Raw genomic sequence first — 20,127 nt, 5'->3', positions numbered from 1 at the left:
ACCAAAATGTCATAAACTGAGCAAGCTTTCGAGTCCACCAGAGATCTTCATCAGATTGGTTGTTGAAGCAAAACAGATGGGAGAGATGGGGTGGGGGGAAAGCTGGCTCAGTACTGATGTTGAGAAATTCTGCTTGGAGACAGGGAAGCCTAGCCACAGGTGGTGATTGGCTAAGTTCTCCCTTATAAGCAGTATGACAAAGCAGTTTGTTGTTGGAGTGTTGAGTTTGGAATAGGAGTTTGAATCTTGTCTGTGTATATATAGTAACTTGTACAAAGCTGTGCTTTATTCTGCTGTATATAATAAAACTAAACAAAAATCAAGTTACTAGTCAGCAAGCTCTGTTCCTGTTCATCGTTCTGGAATTCACTAATTTGGCAGCTGGTAGCAAGAGTTATGGTTAAGATCCATCAACTATTGAAGCCATAATATCCTCACTGATGAAAAATCACTTTTATTGTATAGTCTCGGAAGAGGCATAACTATGGAAGTTGTTGCAAAGGGCCCACACTCCAGGATTTACCACTACGTGACCCGCTGTCATTGATGGGGAACAGAGAATCTGTTTGGAAAGTGCTCTCTTTCGTGCTGTTTCTTAGCCCCTTACGTTATGCAGATTACTATTCTGATACTATTCTGCACCAAACTTTACAGGTTGTGGTCCTGAGTAACTCACCCTTGGAGGAGCAGCTGCGAATCAGTGACTTCTGCCACACCAAGAACATTTGCTTTGTCCTAGTTGACACCAAGGGCCTGGCTGGGTAGGTGTTGGGGGCTTCTGTCCTTGTCCCGAGGCTGGGCTGTTGGAGTGGTGCAGTGATTCTGGGTGGAATAAGAGGTGGACTAAGAATTCGTATAAGCTGCCAGCATTCTGGCTGGACACCTCAGGGTAGGGATGGGGGAGAGATTTGATTCAATTTGCATTTAAGGGTGAACTCAATTGAGTTTGTTCCCAAGCACAGCCGTCCTTCAAAATTGGCACGTCTTTGAATTTTGCCGTGAAGTTTTCCAGCCAAGCACTGAGTACAAAAATGCATATACCGGTGGTGACCATTTTAGGCATGTCCAATTAACGTGTGATCACCTACACATGGGTCCTTTTGGACCCAGAAGAAGGCAGAACGGGGGGCAGGGGGGAGCTTATATGTACTCCCCCCAACACGGATAGGGGCCTGGAATTGAACCGGCGCATAAAATGGTCATCAACTGTCCTAGGGTAAATTGTGCATATGTTAGCTGAAATGACAAAAAAGGCATTGTATTATAAGAAATTGTTTCGTAAAAAAGTGTGCATTGTTGCACACTGCCCCAGTCCCCAAGCACTGTGTGATTCCAGGGGTTCCCGTGCTTACCCAGGGTTCAGTTTCCTTGGAATGAGGGACAGCAGAGACAGTGGTGTCTTTATGAGATATGGTTTATTTACACATACTGTATTAGCCGGACTGTAAACTACACACACAAATAAGCCGCATCTTTAAAATTCAAGGCTTCTTTGCGGGTGCAGTCTACCTCCCGGTACTACTGCGCTAAACTGGGGACAGGGGTGGCTGGCGCTCGGCGCCCCATTCCCCAAGCCAGTGTCAGTGCTTGCCCACTCCCTAAGCCACTGTTGACGCTTGGCTCTGAGCGCGCTGCACGCCCACGTCAATACGGTTTATACATCCTGAGCCTATGATGGAGGGACTCGCAGCATTAGCACCCCAATATGGTCTTGCTTCTCCCATTATTATAGCCTTACATTCCATCAGAAATCAAGCCTGGCTCTCACTCTGTTTCTAGTCCAGCTCATTTTCCCTTGGCTAGTTCAACGATGGAATCCTCCACTAGATTTTAACCCTTTGCTGGATCTAGGACCCCAGAAATTAGAAGGGACTCAGGTACCATGCAGACTAACCCCCCTCCAAACTCTCAACTGTATATTAGAATTTGCACTGATATTCCAATTAATTTTCGTGTGGGCTTTCAAAAAAATATTTGCAAACGGAGGTGGAAACATGGAGAACTGAACTTAAAACTGGGAAATGGAGCGAAAGTGAAATTGACGCCTTCATCCTTCCGTAATGCAGGATGAAGGTTCTCTGAACAGGTAGGCCCCATGGGTGGAAGTGAAGGGGCTTTCTCAGGGTGGAGCACTGACTGAGTGTAGGGAGGAAAATGAAGTAGAAGTCTGACTTCTTGAGCTTTGGTCTTTTGGCTCCAGGCAACTTTTCTGTGATTTTGGAGAACACTTCATTGTGCGCAATCCTTCAGAGGCTGAACCTGCCTCTGCTGCCATTCACCACATCACCCAGGTAATGTCTCTTCTCCCAGATAACATCTGTCTCCTGCACTTTATTGCCCTGCTTGTGTCACCCTTTCTGAGCTCATGTCCTTCACACCCTGGATTGAACATGCCTCCTTCCAAAGGAGCCCCCAAGATGTCTTTCCAAGCTTGGATAATAATAATAACAATTATTATTTATTATTTATACCCCACCCATCTGGCTGGGTTTCCCCAGCCATTCTGGGTGGCTCCCAACAGAATATTAAAAACTATAAAACATCAAACATTAAAAACTTCCCTAAACATATGGCGTAACCATCTAATCAGATGCAGGCAATCCTTTGCTCTCTCAGCCAGAGTCTCCTGTTTTCATTGCTGTGTTGTTTTATTGTGATTGTTTTATTGCATATTTTAATTATGGACAATTATATTTTAATGTGTTAATGTGATTGATTTATTTCATATTTTAATTATGAGTTTTTATATTTTAATGTAACTGTTTTTTTCTACTTTGTAAACTGCCTAGCAGCTTGCTTTGGTATTAAGTGATGTATTTAACCATAGTAGAAGTAATAATAATAATAATAATAATAATAATATACTCTTCCCCCAGAGTAACCCTGGCATAGTGACTGTGGCGTGTGACAATGAGGAGAGACAAGGCCACCACTTTGAGGATGGTGACTGGGTGAAATTCTCTGGGGTTGAGGGGATGACAGAACTCAACACCTCCGAGCCCTGCCTCATTCGTCTGAAAGGTAACAGGCCCTCTGTTTCTTCCTTCTCCTCATGTCTCTGGGTACAGTGCCTACCTGCACACAGAAAGTGTCCAGAGGAGAATAGGGGGACAGATGTGGATCAGGAAGATGGACAGGCAAAGATTATGAGAGTGGAGTTTGACAGAAGGCTGGGGTGGCACTGCGTTGTGGGGAAAGAGGCATCATGTCTCTCCTATTAGGAACCTTGTGGGACTTAGGACAAGAGACCTCCAGAAGAAATGCAGGTGTCTACCTTGCAGAGAATGGGTTTATATCGTTTTATTTGACTTCAGTCCCATTGAACGACTAAGAGAACAGACCTAATGTTTGTGATCTGTGTCTGTTTAGGAACCTGCAGCTTGGAAGTTGGAGATACGTCTTCTTTTTCTCCATACAAATGTGGTGAGGTCATCACCCAAGTCAAGATACCTCAAAAACACTCCTATGTATGTTCTCGTCTCTGGTGGTGGTGAAAAAACGTGGTTATTCTTTTCCAGCTAGTTCATAGGGGGCCAAGATGGGCAGAGCCTTTGGTGACCTTATTGGCAGGGCTGAGCATTTTAGCCGGAGGACTCAAACAGGACTACTTCACCAGGGAAGAGACCTCAAAACTGCTGTTCTAGAGCCTGGGTGCAGAACGCCAGTCCAAGCAGCTAGGGAGAGGATGGAGCTCTGTGCTCTGCATGTCAAAGATCCCAGGTCTAGTACATAACATCTGCAGATACAGCCGGGAAAGGCTCCAGTTTGAAACCCTGGAGAGCCACTGCCAGTCAGTACAGACAGTATTGAGCTAGATGGGCCAGTGGTCTGACATGGTTGGCAGAGCTCCTATGTTCAGCTGTGGTGAGGAGAGGCATTTCTTGAAGTGTGTTGCCTTAAGGCAGGCATGGGGAAATGCAACCCAAGGGTCACATTACCTCCTGGGCAACTTTCTGAGGCCCCCATGTCAGTGGTGGGTGGGTTGAGACTCAAAAAGTGGGTAGGGAAATGGATTGTGTGGCGTTTTCTTTGTACAGTAGGGTACACCCAGGCCACACAAAGGTCTCCACACCCAAGGAGGATGCAGAGCAGGGCACATGAAGAGCATAGCCTGAGGAGAGTGCGGGGAGGTGACTTGGAGAGGAGGCCTAGCCTGAGAGAGTCCTGAGGGATGGACAGTGATGTCTAAGGAGCTATACTCAGCTCCTGGGCCTGAGTTTCTCTACCTCCTACCTCAAAGAGAAGGATGTGCATTAGGTAGTTCTACTCCTGTCCACTAACCTCTCTGTATTCCCAGGAATCCCTGCGTACCTCCAGGGCTAATCCTAAAATCAGGATCCCGGATAAGGGGAAACTACCTCGCTGTCACTCCCTCCATGCGGCCTTCTGGGCACTGCATGTCTTCCAGAGGGAGATGAAGCGGCTGCCTAGGCCCAGGAATCAGGCAAGTCTCCCCAGCTGCCTTCATTCTTCTTAGCAATCCCAACCAGCCTCCCAGGCTTCCTCATGTTTCCAACCCTGAGCAGGATATTGTCTCCTTCTGCAGAGAAGGTCGTTACTTTTCCTGCAAGTAGCTCATTGTAAGCTTCCTCAGATAGACTCTTTCCCCAGCCCCAGCCTCATCCGTCTTTACTCCTCAACAGGCAGATGCAGACATGATGGTGAAACTTGCACAGACCGTCTCTGTGAGCAAGGAGGAGGAACTGCAAGAGGACTTGGTGCGGACATTTTCCTACGGATGTTCTGGTGACCTGAGCCCTATCAATGCCTTCATTGGAGGCCTGGCTGCCCAAGAGGTGCTGAAGGTGAGGGGCAGACTCCTGTGAGGAAGGAAGGCAGCTTTTTGAGCTGTTTGGAAGACACTTTCCATGAGGCATCTGCGTCTCAAGTGTGGAACAAGCGTTCGAATCCCTACTCAGCCATGAAGCTCACTGAGTGACCTTTGGACAGCCACTGCCTCTCAGTGTAATCTATCTCACAAGTTGTGACATAGTTGTGGGGATAAAATGGGGGAAAGTGTGTATGCCACCTTGAGCTCCTTGGAGGAAAGGCGGGATATAAATGTTAATAATAATAATAATAATTAATAATAATGTGGTAGCTAAGAGAATGAGGGAGGCCCCAGTCTGAGGCTGTGTTCACACTTCCATATAGTATACACTCACTGTGTTTCCGGTGCCTGGTTTTTAATCTGCTTCCACACCAACTTCACACTTGCTGGTGCTCTTTAGTCATTCCTAATCCATGTCTAGCCAGGGTGTGAACACCTTTGCATAGGGTAAAGACATCCCTGCCCGTCCACGCCCCCTGGTGTGTACAAACAGAAATGAATTTTCACACAATGAAGCTGTGATGGCGTGAGCAGCCAAGGGGGGGGGGGGAGGGATGAAATGCTCCTGAGGGGAGAAACCAAGAACTTCATTGCCGTCTAAGGCGTTTTTGTGAACACACTTTTGAGTCTCACCTGTGCCATGAACTCATTTGGTGGCCATAGGCAAATCACTACCACCCAGCCTGTTTTCCAATATGCGCAAACTTCTGCAGTAATAATACTGATTTACCTCACAGGGTTGTTGTAAGAATTTCCATTAGATAACACATGTGAAATTCTTTGAATGCATCACAGCACAAATGCTAATGATTATTATTTTTCTGTTATTTATTTAATATATGCACACACACCCCCCACTTCATAAAAGAATCCTTTTCAGAAGTTTACATAAAGTGTTCATAAGGAAATACCAATAAAAGGAAGATTTAAAAAAATATATATTATATGTGTGTGTGTAAAGGTAAAGGGACCCCTGACCACTAGGTCCAGTCGTGGCCGACTCTGGGGTTGCAGCGCTCATCTCGCTTTAGTGGCCAAGGGAGCCTGCATTTGTCCACAGACAGCTTCCGGGTCATGTGGCCAGCATGACTAAGCCGCTTCTGGCGAACCAGAGCAGCTCACGGAAACACCGTTTACCTTCCCACTGGAGCAGTACCTATTTATCTACTTGCACTTTGACGTGCTTTTGAACTGCTAGGTTGGCAGGAGCAGGGACTGAGCAATGGGAGCTCACCCCGTCACCGGGATTCGAGCCGCCGGCCTTCTGATCGGCAAGTCCTAGGCTCAGTGGTTTAACCCACAGCGCCCCCCACGTCCCATATATATATATATAGAGAGAGAGAGAGAGAGGTATTACGTTTAAGTAAGAAGCAAGGAGCATCCTGAAGCTACCCAAAGGACAGGCTTCCCATCAGGTATGAGTGAAGCACCTGAACATTTCCTGATTGAGCCCAGAAGTGGCAGGTGCTTGAGTTTCATGCTCAGAAAGGCACTTGCCCTGTCCCCTGTGACCCATTTGCTTCTGTGTCACTGCTGAGTTCAGGTTGCTGCCTGCCCTCTTTTGTAAACCAATCTAGCTGGTTTTCTTCTGGATTTGCCAGTTTAGGATTATCAACTCACAGGCCCAGCTAGGCAGTTTTAAATGAGTGCAGGTTTGAGGCAGCTGACATGCAGTTTTGCAACAGCTACTACTTTGGATCATCTTATACAAAGGAAAGAAAACTGTTTCGTTTCAGTGTTAACTTGGGAATCGTCAGACGGGGCACACCTGTCCCTTTATAGGTTATTAGAAGTGCCAGGTGGTGACTGTCCAAATGCCTTATGCTCAGGGCTGATTCCATGTTTCAGGGGATTCTCTGCAAAGTGTCTCCTGGTGGGCCCAGTCCTCTCTCAGAGGGCCCTGGGGGGCTCATTGGATTGCAGTGACAGTTCTCTAAGCCAGCAGTGGGCACCTGTGCCTGGTCTACTTTTTGCTTCCCCACAATGCTCCAGAGCAATGCCAGGTCAGAGGAAATTATGGGGAATTAGGGGGAAAGGAAAGGTTGGCGAGATCCAATCTGCATGGGAACCTACCTATACCATTACCTACTTGTCTTTCATCTCTCATGCATAGGTAGTTTTTGCTATAACTTCGGTTTAGGGGGTAAATCAGAGAAAGGATATGCAGTGGATTATAATTCAGAGACCTTATTTTTGTTCACTTGTGAATGTAGTGTTTTGCTGCTGCTGCTGCTGCTGCTGCTGCTGCTGCTGCTGTTGTTGTTGTTGTTGTTGTTGTTGTTGTGGTGTGTGTGTGTTTTACAGTGTCCACCAAATGCCATCTTAAGCTTTGAGGATTTTTGAAGGTTAGGTTTCTATCAGCTAGTTCCCTTATCTCTGTTCAGTCAGCTGTCGGTGACTGACCTGGAAAGAGATCTTGGGGTCTTGGTGAAATTGATGAAGATGTTGACCTAGTGAGCAGCAACTGCTGTGAAGAAAGTGAATTCCATCTTGGGAACAGTTAGGAAAGAGAATTTGAAAATAAAACTGCCCATATCCTGATGTCATCACTTGGAATGCCATGTATAGTTTCTGGCCACCTCATCTCTAAAATTATATTGGAGAGCTGGCAGAGGTGTAGCAAAAAAGGCAATCAAAATGTTCATTGGGCTATGAAGAATGGCTATGAATGCTTGGGGCTTTTTAGTTTAGGAATAAGTAGGGGCATGATAGAAGTATACAGTGGTACCTCGGGTTACATACGCTTCAGGTTACATACGCTTCAGGTTACAGGCTCCACTAACCCAGAAATATTACCTCAGGTTAAGAACTTTGCTTCAGGATGAGAAGAGAAATCGTGCTCCAGCAGCACGGCAGCAGCAAGAGGCCCCATTAGCTAAAGTGGTGCTTCAGGTTAAGAACAGTTTCAGGTTAAGAACGGACCTCCAGAATGAATTAAGTACTTAACCTGAGGTACCACTGTATAATATTATGTTTGGTGTGAGGAAAGCGGATAGAATCCTCGAGATTTAGGCTGCAATCCTTACACAATCACCAGGGAGTCAGTCCCATTGACCATGATGGGACTTACTCCTGAGTAGATGTGCACGGTCAGTAGAGTAGATGGGTTGTACGGTCAGTGATTTTTGGCAGCCACAACTTCAATAACTACTTCATTACTGGCTCATTTCCATATCTGTGGCACTGAGCTTCCTCATCTTGGCACCTTCTCCCCATCCCTTCTGCTTTCTCAGGAGCAGATCCAATTAAATGTGATTAAAGGGCACGCTGACAGCTGGGAAATCCCTGGGTCGAATATTACACCTGCTTTCTCAGCTCACTGGTGGCTTTAGGCAAACCACGAGATTGCAAGCTCCATCTGCAGCTGTGAGGAGATGGTAGTACTTTGGACCAGGGATTTGGGACCTGTAAAAGTCCGGATGTTGCTAAACCCCAGCTCCCATCGTTCCTGACCATTGACCATGCTGGCTGGGGACTGGAGCCCAACATCTGGAAGGCCACACAGGCCTTCCATGTGTGCCTTACATGGTTTTTGTAGACATTAGCGAGTGAGGCCAAACTCAGTGTGATGTTTATCATATAGTTTTCCCTTGAGTTTGCCTTTTCTTTCACAAATTACCAGTGCAGAGCACCTAATCACGATTGGGACACTGGCATGTGGTGGGAGTGGGTGGGAGGGAGTGGGTTTTAATAATTTCCCGCTCCTCACACTGTAGTTGCATTCTGGATTGTGCGCTTGCAACTTGCATTGGGAGAGAAATTCTTTCATTTGAGTGCTTTGAACGTTCTTACCACACTTATAGAAAAGCAAAGTTTATTGGTTGCCAAATATCTTGGGGTCTGGGCCAAATTTGTGACTGACTTCTGAAGATCTTGAAGCACAGGTTGGGCAAGATATTAACATGCTGTTTTCCAGAGTGGAATATCTGATTCTCTTGAGGTGTTAAAGGACAAGACAAGCTGAAGGGTATATGGGTTGCCAGGAAGGGTGGCCATGTGACCTACTTTGCAGGGAACAGGCCTCTGTCTGAAGGTGTCCTCTGTTTGAAAAACTGTCCAGCCCATGTCTGGTTTCAAAATACAGAGAACTGTAAGAAGGGAGAGCAGGAGAGGCCTTGTTTGCCATCAGCAGTGAGCAGCAGGCTGAGCGGGCACAAAGGATCACCTGGTCATATTCTTCCCTACCATGGTGAGATGTAATGCTTGCTATTCACAGCAACATACTGTCCCTGACACATAGCAGTTGTGGCTAGTAGCCACTGATAGCCTTTCCCTCCATGAATTTATCTAATCCTCCTTTAAAGTCATCTAAACTGGTGGCCACAATTGCTTCTAGTGGGAGCGAGTTCCATACTTTCAACTATGTTCTGCGCATGTGTGTTTTGTATTGAATGGATCCAAAATATAATGGGGTTGGGGAGAAGAAATGCCTCGGATATAAATTGGAGCAATACCTGTTTTTAGAATTTCCGTTGTAGTTTTCATACATGCTTTTCAGCTGCAGGCAAATTTGTTGTCTTTGCTGCAGAGATAGGTCATTCTGTCAGCTCCCAGCACGACTGGGAGCCCAGCAGGGCTGCTGCCAACATGACTAGAGTGGTGTAGAATGACGAGAGTTGCCATCTCCTCACCACAGCAGAGCTCTTGTGCCTTAAACAGTGGTGCAAAACATAGAAAACAGAAATGTGCAGCTTTTCCTGACACGTAGATGAGATCATGAGAAGCATTACCTGTTGAATTTTGGCCTGACGTGCAGCTGTTAAAGCACAGGAGCCCCCTCCAGAGGAGGAAAGCAAGAAAATTTGAACAGTATGTTCCATGAGTTTTCTGTGTTCATTAAAAGAGGCTGTTCCCTCTTCTCAAACCCAAACCTGCAGTTATAGGAAGGGCTGAGCAGTTTCCTCCTTTTTTTCTCTGTCTGCAGGCTGTCTCAGGGAAGTTCACTCCTTTGGACCAGTGGCTGTACTTCGATGCTTATGAATGTCTGCCTGAAGAGGAAAATATTGTGCAGCTGACTGAGGAAGACTGTGCTCCAGTATGTGACAAATTCTGCAGTTTGTACTTTTCCGTTAGAGATAGGATGGAATCACAGCTCTTTTTCTGCCTCTTCCAAGGCATTCCAGACTTTTCCACAAAGGAGTTTACTGTGTGTTTAGAGCTGTTTTTGTTCCTATTTAATTTGTGTAGTCCGCATGATGTTACCCTCAAACAGCACCAATCTCAATGCTTTCCCCTACAAATTCAAGTTTTTTTGATTTGGAGATAATCTGATTAAACTGAGGAAAATTGTGTTCCAGACCTCTCCAATCAGGGTTGCAGATTGTTTGCTTTGGTGTTTGTGGACGAATGGATCAGTTCTCTTTGCTGCTCCTCTTTCAAAACCCACTAACTCCTCCATGCTTTCATTTCTTTTCTGGCCGTGCTATTTCCAGGGTGCTTCTGAACAGTGGTATTTCCCACCCTTTTGAGCCCTCAGATTTACACAAAAGCAGAAAACGGCAGAAGTGTGTACTGAGAATTTATGTTTGCCTGACAGGGTGCTTTTGCACATTTCTTGGGTGGGGAAGGTGTGTGTGCAGCTACCTGTGTGTATGCCTTGTATTGCTTTATTGGCATAATTGAATCAACAAATTAGAAGGCAGCAATAAATAGAAAAGGGAATGACTGGAAAAGGCAGAAGTTTCTCCTCATATCCAAATTCAAATAAATATGTGGACGTGTGGGGGTACTCTGATCCAATTTAAGTGTGGAAAAAGTAGATTAATAGCTCAGTAATGCTCAAACGTGGACAAACCTTCTGGCAGTGCATCTACATGCCCTTTCTCATGCTGATCTCTCTTTACTGGAGCTGGCTAGGGCTGATGGGAAGCTGCAGGCTCTACATTCCTGACATACAGGCCGCCCTCTCTCCTACTTGATTCAACACCCACGCAGTGCCCAAATTCTAAATCTGTTAGAATGGGTATAGGGCCATCCTACAGGGATTGTGTTGCTCTCCATCTGTCACCTGCTGGGTCTCTAATGTCTGTCATCTCTCCCTTTTGACAGCGTGGCAGCCGCTATGATGGGCAGATTGCTGTCTTTGGGAATACCTTCCAGGAATGGCTTGGGAAGCTGAAATACTTTGTGGTGAGTTGGGGCAGGCTGGGTGAAGCCAGGTTCTTCCCACACAAGGCATCATGAATGTATGTAACTCCGCCACAAGGTCTCTCAGCCTAACCTATGTCCCAGGGATGTTGCAAGGGTTAAATTGGTGAGGAAAGACATGTGCCGCCTTGATAAAATTGGAGGAAAGGTGAGGTGTAAACATAATAAAGTTTTGACATATGTAGTTCTTCCTAATGACCCTGACATTTAAGATTGCATTTGGATTATGTATTTTGGACTAGGGTTTAATACTGAAAACGCGTTGTTGAATATTGCAAATGGGTTGTTGGCAACAGAGGTTTTTTTTAGTGTATCAGATTTTCTATAGAAAGGGTAAATCTGAATCAAATGGAGGAGGAGGTGGTAGGGAAATATAGGCTGGCCTTTTGATGTCAACAACATTGTGTGGATACTGCCAAATACTTGCCCACATGAGGGGCACTGGTCTCACCTGAAAGCCACCCACCTTAATCCAGCCACTGATGAGAGTTGGTTGACTTTTTCACTTAACTGTAGTGCTTATTTTTCCAGTGTTTTCCAGTAGAGGGAGTGTTGACTCCTTTAGTTTGAGCGATGACACTAGCTAGAAGAACGATTTTTGTATGATGCGTAGCTGACCTAGATTTGTTCTGCAGCTGTTACTGAAGTTTCTTTGTAAACATAACATTTGCTAGCATAACAGCCAATGCAGGGATTTTGTCCCAGTTAGCAGAGTCAATTGTTAAAGGTGGACTCCCAGTTGTTGGTTGTTGTTTATTATACCATTGGATTATAGTGCGAACAATTATAGCAACGGTCACTAAGAGCTGTATTCCGAGAGGCCACTTTCTGTAGACCTGAATGTCTAGGAAAAAGTGGGCAACTCTGTCATGCATCCCTGAGAATCTTGACCCAGGAAAGGAAAGGAAAGGAAAGGAAAGCAAGATGGTGGACATGGGTTCAAACTTCTGTGGCTCGAAGGGAATATTTAAAAAGAGGCAGGTAGGATCTGAAGAAAGTTCCTGTGTTTTTAGGAGGTGGAACGTCTCCAGCCCACATGCCTCTTTCTAGCTCAACTCAAACATCAGAATAAGAATGAAAAATGCACATTCTCTCTGTATATATAAAATACTCCACTTTGCGTAACCATTCTTGATTTGCTTATTACGCTTTCACCATAGAATTGGAGTCTTCTGGGTGCAGAATCCAGAAATTATGGTGCAGATAAAAACACCCTTCAATATATGTAATTACAGTGGTACCTCGGGTTAAAAACTTAATTCGTTCTGGAGATCTGTTCTTAATCTGAAACTGTTCTTAACCTGAGGTACCACTTTAGCTAATGGAGCCTCCCACTGCTGCTGGAGCACAGTTTCTGTTCTCATCCTGAAGCAAAGTTCTTAACCCGAGGTACTATTTCTGGGTTAGCGGGGTCTGTAACCTGAAGCATCTGTAGCCTGAAGCGTCTGTAACCCGAGGTACCACTGTAGTGCATAAACTCTGACTAGATAAAAATTCTCAGTATTCTTTCTTACCCAAAATTCTTAGAAACCATCCCTAAAGTTTCATAATATGTTTGCTGTTAGGCCATGTATGATTTACACTCGTAGAATGCATTTCTGTATTCTGATTGATTTATTGCTACCTCTGGTGAAAGGTGGAATTTGGTCCTCCTGCCCTGCCAAACTCATCTGTGCATCCCATGTATATCTTTTTGTAAACTGCTTTGAGGTTTTTTACAATCAAGTGGGGTATAAATTTTGTGAGATAGATAGATAGAGATAGATAAATAGAACCATTGTAGCATGCAGTTAACTTTTATAAAGGTAAGAGCATGGTGAGGTCACCAGTAAATATCAGGCAGTGTGCTGCTGAGTCATGTTCTGGTAATCCTGCACTTCACAACAGTTTCAAAAAGAGCTGGTAGATAGTTGATTTATAAGATAAAAGAGGGTTGGGTTGATGTTACATCCTTGTTTTACTCCTTTTTCTTGTTTGAAGGCCTTGTATTGTTCTCTCTGTGTTACAAACATTGGAAGAATTGGCACATGGATCTAATGAGATTGTGGGTTTTCTTTCTAGTTCTTGTTTTGTAGCAAAATTAAGACTTGGTACAGAATGCCAGATGGAGTCAAAATGTATTTCGAAGTCAAATATTTTCCCTTGCCTTGACATGTTTTGGCTAACGAACATCTGTTGTAGAAATTGTGGCCAGAGGTTCACTTAGACTCATAGAATCATAGACCTGTATGTAGAGTCGGAAAGGACCCTGAGGGAGATTGTTCAGTTTGTCATTTCTTATAAAGTGAGCATCCATGCTTTGGAACTGCGTTAGTAAACTGTTTCAGATTCTACAACAGTTCTCGGGTGCTGTTGCAAATGCCTATTCCAGCCTCTGTAATTATAATGCATTCTCTGAGAGAAGTGCAAATGTTCCATCTGTTTTCAGGCCTCATTGAACATAAGGTTTCCTTCGATGTGACAAATACACAGTCATATAGAAAACTTTTTGTCAGAACTGAAAACCAACAAGGAATTCCTTGGGGGAAAGGCTATTGGAATTTCATGTCTAGCCTTTCCCTAAAAATAATAATAAGGAAAATAATAATAATGTGTGTATTTTGAAGTTGTGCATAACTTAGAGGGCTTCCAGACTAATTTGGGGTGGGATTGAATCACATACCAGCAAATTCAGGTTGATGCAATGAGAGTTGATTGGGAGGGCTTGCATAACAAACCCACTTCCCCAAAGGATCTGAATTTGGAAACCAATGGGGGAATGCCCTGGGAATAATGCTTGACACCTAACCTCCCTATAAACAAATCAGAGTGAATGTTTGTTAAATTGCCAATGTCAGCCAATCCCCTGGCCAACAAACCAAGATGAATGCTCAATAAACAGGTAAATAAATGGGTCATCAGGGAGTGCCCTGATTCCTATGTGTTTTTCCTGCATGGCAACCAGCCCAACAGCACCCATGTGGAGCAAAACGTTATACAGTGGTACCTCGGGTTACATACGCTTCAGGTTACATATGCTTCAGGTTACAGACTCCGCTAACCCAGAAGTAGTGCTTCAGGTTAAGAACTTTGCTTCAGGATGAGAACAGAAATCATGCTCCGGCGGCACGGCAGCAGCAGGAGGCCCCATTAGCTAAAGTGGTGCTTCAGGTTAAGAACAGTTTCAGGTTAAGAATGGACCTCCAGAACGAATTAAGTACTTAACCCGAGGTACCACTGTATCTGAACCAGCCACGTGTAACTTGGAGAGGTATCTCCTTGTGTCCCCTTGCCCCAGTCACTTGAGTCACTGAGGTCATCTTGGCTCAGACTGCCATGGGCCTTCAACCAATCTTATTACAATTTCCTCAGGTGGGAGCTGGTGCCATTGGCTGTGAGCTCCTGAAGAATTTTGCCATGATTGGCTTGGCTGCTAGCGAGGGTGGGAGCATCACTGTGACGGACATGGATACCATTGAATATTCCAACCTCAACAGGCAGTTCCTCTTTCGACCAGGGGATGTGTCAGTAAGTCTTGCAGTGAATATGGTGGAAAAGAGGTTTGGGTGAGGCGGTGCTGGGGACAGTTTGCCCAAGGAATAAATCTCAACAGACACGAGAATATTCACAAACCTATTTGTAATGTTACAGGGGAGAGGGTGGGTTCTGACTTGACTCTCTAACAAGTGCCCTGGCCAATGAACCCAGGCAATAACCAACTTCTTTCTACCCTGGATCTCTCTAGTAATATTCCCTTTGTTCCTGTAGAAGCAGAAGTCAGAAGTGGCAGCAGCTGCCGTAAAACTCATGAACCGCCACATCAATGTATCAGCACAGCAGAACCAGGTTGGACCAGACACAGAGCACTTCTATGGGGATGACTTCTTCCTTGGCTTGGATGGCGTTGCCAGTGCCCTGGACAGTCTGCAAGCCAGTGAGTGTTTCATACAGAATGCCTGTGTTGTAGCCACCAGCTCCCTGTAATAAGCATTCCATGCTCAGAATGAATTACGTTACGCAGGCTTCTTTGAAAGTGCTTATTTTATATGATTAATCACCTACTTAGCATTTTCCTAACTTCTTTCAAGTATTGAAAGCACCACACAGACATTATGTTTGCTTACAACAGCCCTGCAAAGTAGGCCAGTTTTTGTAAATAATAATAATAATAATAATAATGTGTTAGTAATTTTTTATTATCCCCATATTGGAAATGGAAGGCTGAGGCAGACTAGCTTAAGGTCATGCAGTGAGCTCAGATGACATTTAAATCAGAAACCTTGATTCACAGTGCAATCATTTGTGCATTTACTCGGAGGTAAGCCCCTTAAATTGCCTAGTAAGTGGGTATAGGGTTGTAGCTATAGCCTCTGTTCCACACTGATTTCCTTGTGGGTGGGGGAACGGGGAAATAATGTATACAAATTCTAGTACTGTTGTTTCTCACAGGATGTTGACAGTTTTTGCAGGCTGGCCTAGAGTGTAGCGCAGAAGGGATGGCGGGAAGCTGCAGGCAAAGGCAGGGCAGGCATACATAAGCTGGAGGTCATCATGATAAAGGCAAGGACAGGGAGTTGTATAGGTGGACACAGAAGACTCTCAACTTTTTGTCTCCTGGTCACTTTGCTCATGGACACGTCAGCTAATGAATCATTAACATAACCTGCTGCACACATTTTTCAAGCTTTATCCTATGAACTGGCAGACAGAAAACAAGCATTTTTTTAAAAAAAGAGGAACAGATGTTGAGAGATTGACACCCGTGAGCGTTGGGGGCTGCCCTCTAACTGGATCCAGACTAGATGGACCTGCTGCTGCTGTGGGCCAGCCACCTGGTGCTTCTTACACAGAAAGTTGATCCATTGCTGGGGGAAGAGATCCCATGTTCCTTTGTGGTTGACTGCATTGTGTATCTTGCTGATAGATATTAAAGGGGAGGTGAACCTAGGGAGCTAGAGTCAGGCTGTTGGCCCACCCAGATCAGCATTGCCTCTCTACTGACTACGTAGCAGCAACTCTCCATGGTTTCAGGAAGCAGCTCTTGTCCAGCAAGACTTGGGAGAGTGCAGGAATTGAACCTGGGTCCTTCTGCATGCGAAGTAGCTGTGGCCGTTCCCCTATGGGTATGCGAGGCAGGGCTGGCTAAGTCAAGGAGCTAGAAGGCCTGCATAATAAACAGAGCTGCTCTCACTTCTTGCCGAAACTGCCAGAGGCATCCCAGACCAAATCCAAAGTCCAGAGTCTTTGAAATGTCTTGCAAATGCAGGCCCACAAAATATACACAGTGCTGATAAACAGGAAAGCTCTCTTGCTGTGTAGAGCAGGGAAGTCCCCAAGTCAGATCTTGAATCAGCTGTGAACATCCCTGGCTGGCCTTAGGCAAACCACAGTCTCTCTGCTTCATCACCTTCATCTGTGCTGTGATAATCCTGGCCTACCACACAGGATCGTTGTAAGGATGATTGAAATAGCTGTGTGTGCTTTTAATAGCATGCGAACACTGATAAGTGTCCCTATTTTCCAAGGACAGTGCTGGGTTAACAGAAGCCATCCCATTTTCTGATTTGATCCTGGAATGTCCCGCTTTTCCTTAGGATGTGTCCCGATTTTCATCGGAGAAATGTTGGAGGGTATGTGCTAAAGAACTTGCAAGTGTCATTAATTAACGGTCATAATACCCTGTTGGGGTTCAAGCCACAGACCACCAAACACACACTGAGCCATTATCTCCTGCTTTGCACATCTATAAAAAATGGAGGCTTTGTATGTGCTGAGGAGACTGGAATGGCTTGGCATCTACAAAAAAGGAGCCAGCAGACCATACAGACAGAAGAGTGTATTTGAGTGACAGAGGCTCTTTGTAGAGCTGGACCAAAATGTCTTGGGATACATTTTTTGAAGAAAATAATATATTGAGATTTCTCTTTTATTTTCCCTCCCTCCCTCTCTCCACCCAATCAGAAAAAGAAGTCCACTTTGCAGAAATTTGTCCAGCTCTTTTCCACCATTTGTGTGTGTGTGTCAGCTGCCATTTCTCCCTGAGTAGGGATGTCAGAGAATTCTGACAGGAAATTGCTGGTGTTTGCTTATTTGTGTGTGTGTGTCAGATGAAGAAGGTAGGGCACTGCAAAGGATATTGTGTCCCGTCTACCTCCTCTCTTTCTTCCCCTTTCCTCCTGCAGGAAAATACTTGTGCCAAAGGTGTGTGCAGTACCTCAAGCCTCTGCTTGATTCCGGAACGGAAGGCACCCGGGGGCACGTCCAGGTCTTTGTGCCCTTTCTGACAGAGTCCTTGGGCCAAGCTCAGGAGGAGGAAGAGACGCAGTACCCTCTCTGCACCCTGCGCCACTTCCCCAGCACCATCCAGCACACACTACAGGTGGGGGGGGGCAGGAGGCTGGCTTTTCCCTGGCCTCCTCAAATACTGTTACTTATTCCTTCAGCCGCAGATCCACTCTGCAGTGCCTGCTGCTGCCAAAGAGACCCCTCTCCTGCCTTTCTCTCCAGTTGGTCCATGCCTAAAGAGGGAAAACTCTCAGCTGCCAAGCTCCTCTTCACTCCTTGCCTGGCCCCTTGGCTTCATTTACTCTTTCCAGGCAGCTGCACGAGGGCCAGGGCTGTCAACAGCGTTGACGGCAGGATATGGGGTCCAGCTGTTTTGCCCAGAAGCCAGGCCAAAATCCTTCGCCCTTTGCAGAGCTTCAGCTGCTTCTCCTTTTTCTGTGGCAGGGCCAGACAGACCTCTCTCTCTTTTTATCTCACACTGCCCTGGTGCCTTTGCATGCCCCTGCTTCCTTCACTCCATGGAGCAGGAGATCCTGATGGGGAGGCTGGGCCTGTTATGTAGCATCAGGACCCTGAGGAGCAACAGGGGCAGGAGTTCAGTTTTAGGGAATGGCACCAGAGTTCCTAGACTGCACTGCAGCCCTGCAGCACAAGCCCTGCTCAAGGGCTTCCACTTGCACCACAGGGCCTTCCTTTCCTCTTGGTGCCCACCATGATTGGCTCTGGGGTGGGGGGGTCAGGAGAACCTCCAGAACTTCGCATAATGGGAAGAGAACTGCAGTACCTGCACTGACAGGACATTCATCACAGTGTGGTATTGAATTCCAACCTATATCTTTAAAGCACATTTGAAGCATATTTCCTCCCCTCAGAGAATTATGGGCACTGTGGTTTTTTAAGGATTGCTGAGAATTGTAACTCTGTGAGGGGTAAACTACAGTGCCCAGAATTCTTTGAGGGAAAGAATGCGCTTTCAATGTGCTTTAATGTTACGTGTGTAAGGTAAAAAAGGTAAAAGGGAAAGGACCCCTGGACAGTTATGTCCAGTCAAAGGTGACTATGGGGTTGTGGCACTCATTTCGCTTTCAGGCCGAAGGAGAGTGTGTATACTGCCTTAGAACCAAGGAACAACTGGAAGGAAGAGGGGCTCTGAGGCTGCAGTCCAGTGCCCATTTGCCTGAGAGTAAGCCCTGCCTTTTGCCTGAAAAAATGTCCCTAACCCCTGTTCTAAGGGACCCCAAGTAACTGCTGACAAAAACTCCCCTGCCCCCATCTTTTTCTCTTGCAGTGGGCCCGAGATCAGTTTGAGGGACTTTTCAAGACAAAAGCAGAAAACGTCAACACATTCCTGAAGTGAGTATGGGGAGCAATCTTGACTGAGGTGATGTGGTAGATAAATGGCAGGAGGGAAAGCTTAGAGTGGGCTGTGTAGGGAATAGAGTGGATTTTGTTAAGGAGTCTTCTGGGTGAGGTAGAGGGAAGTTTACCACACATTCATATCCCACCTCTGAGCTGTAGTAGGAGCTGCTGCATCTGGAGTGGAAGGTGGAACTGCCTAGTGGCAGGACCCACTCAGAGCTCCACGTGCATAAAATTACTAGTTATACATTCAGTGCAAAAAAGGGGGCTCTGCAGCCGCCTAGAAGACATACTGATCATTATCCGAGTCCCATGATGACCACAGGTGGAATTTGCCTTGTTCCTAGTGGTGCCATTTTGGTGTGCTATACCAGTATGGTGTAATGGTTAAAGTATCATATTTGAATGGGGGGGGGGGGGAATCCTAGCTGCCCTATGAAATTCACTGGGTGACCATAGTGGGCCAGTCCCTGCCTCTCAGCCTAATCTGTTGGTGTTAATGGAATAACCCCCAGCCATGCTGCTCCTTGGGGGATGGTTGGGATAATACATGAGACGAACATGCTCAGAAACGTTTCCCTCCCTCTGCCCCCTGCTCTTGCCTTTTAACTTACTTGATGTCAAAAGGCACTTGGCCACTTCATTCCCATCCTGATGGCTTGTGTTGGGAATCCACAAGGGTGAGGTTCCTGGGCTGGAATTCTGATACCTCTCAAAGAAGGACCTTCATTGCCCTAAGACTCCAGAGCCAACCTTCAGTTGGCAAGCATGAGAAGAAGATGCTAGACTAGATGGGGCTTTGGTCTGATCCAGCAGGGCTCTTCTTATGTCTTAAACTATTCTAGACATAAGACAGACAGATTGGTGTCTGTTAGCTGCCCTGGGCATTTGGAGAGGCATCATAGATATTTCTAAGCATGGAATTGATAACAAACTACCTACTAGGAAGAATTAAGAGCAGGGTTATCTCAAAATTCTGCCACAAACGAGGTCTGTTGTTGTCCACAGGGATCCCAGCTTCCTAGAGTCCCAAGAAATGGAGGCTGTCAAGATGCTGGAGTCAGTGCGCATCAGCTTTCAGGAGAAGCCATGCAACTGGAGAGACTGCGTGGTCTGGGCTCGGAGACTTTGGGAGCGCCTTTTCTCCCATGACATCCAACAGCTGCTGCATAATTTCCCACCTGAGCATGTAAGGGCCCTGCCTCCTGGCTCCTAGTGTGGCGCTTTTCTAAGCACTCCTTTGCCTTTCTCTGTTACAATCACTCAGCACTGGCTCTGAGAGTTGCAATCCAGGTGTCTGGAACCAAATGCAGCAGACTTCTGTTGGCAGCTGCTTAATGTGAGATATATTAAGACCAAGTGGTAGTCTTTGCAAAGCCCATCTTTCAGTTGGTTGGTGTTGCCTTCCAGCCACTTGTAACATTAAGCCTCCTGTGGGAGATTCCTACTCACCCTTAGCCTCAACACCTGTAGTTCTCACTCTGGGCTCTTTCTAGGTGGACCCACACCACCATTTATATGACCTG

General features: G+C 45.9%; 1 protein-coding gene and 1 long non-coding RNA gene across 6 annotated transcripts in view; one reads left to right on the top strand and one right to left on the bottom strand.

Moving 5' to 3' along the window:
* UBA7 (ubiquitin like modifier activating enzyme 7) overlaps positions 1–20,127 on the top strand; it is a 47,056-nt gene that overhangs the window by 7,199 nt on the left and 19,730 nt on the right. For 4 of the 5 annotated variants that reach the window (XM_080993466.1, XM_080993465.1, XM_080993464.1 and 1 more), the window contains exons 5-17: positions 655–761; positions 2,201–2,291; positions 2,877–3,021; positions 3,370–3,467; positions 4,298–4,448; positions 4,648–4,805; positions 9,756–9,866; positions 10,880–10,960; positions 14,330–14,485; positions 14,726–14,891; positions 17,140–17,336; positions 18,531–18,595; positions 19,610–19,790. In XM_080993466.1, the coding sequence (XP_080849592.1) occupies positions 655–761; positions 2,201–2,291; positions 2,877–3,021; positions 3,370–3,467; positions 4,298–4,448; positions 4,648–4,805; positions 9,756–9,866; positions 10,880–10,960; positions 14,330–14,485; positions 14,726–14,891; positions 17,140–17,336; positions 18,531–18,595; positions 19,610–19,790 (1,707 nt within the window). The remainder of the gene's footprint in view (positions 1–654; positions 762–2,200; positions 2,292–2,876; positions 3,022–3,369; positions 3,468–4,297; positions 4,449–4,647; positions 4,806–9,755; positions 9,867–10,879; positions 10,961–14,329; positions 14,486–14,725; positions 14,892–17,139; positions 17,337–18,530; positions 18,596–19,609; positions 19,791–20,127) is intronic. The other variant, XM_080993468.1, reaches the window with a different exon arrangement.
* On the bottom strand, positions 702–7,315 carry LOC308470334. Its single transcript, XR_013982374.1, has 3 exons — positions 7,235–7,315; positions 5,166–5,307; positions 702–822 (listed from the first exon to the last, which is right to left on the bottom strand). It is a non-coding gene; the product is annotated as an uncharacterized lncRNA (long non-coding RNA).

This window comes from Podarcis pityusensis (genome assembly GCF_964106645.2).
Source record: "Podarcis pityusensis genome assembly, chromosome: 2".
Lineage (NCBI taxonomy): Eukaryota > Metazoa > Chordata > Lepidosauria > Squamata > Lacertidae > Podarcis > Podarcis pityusensis.
This window is presented reverse-complemented; position numbering and strand designations above follow the sequence as displayed.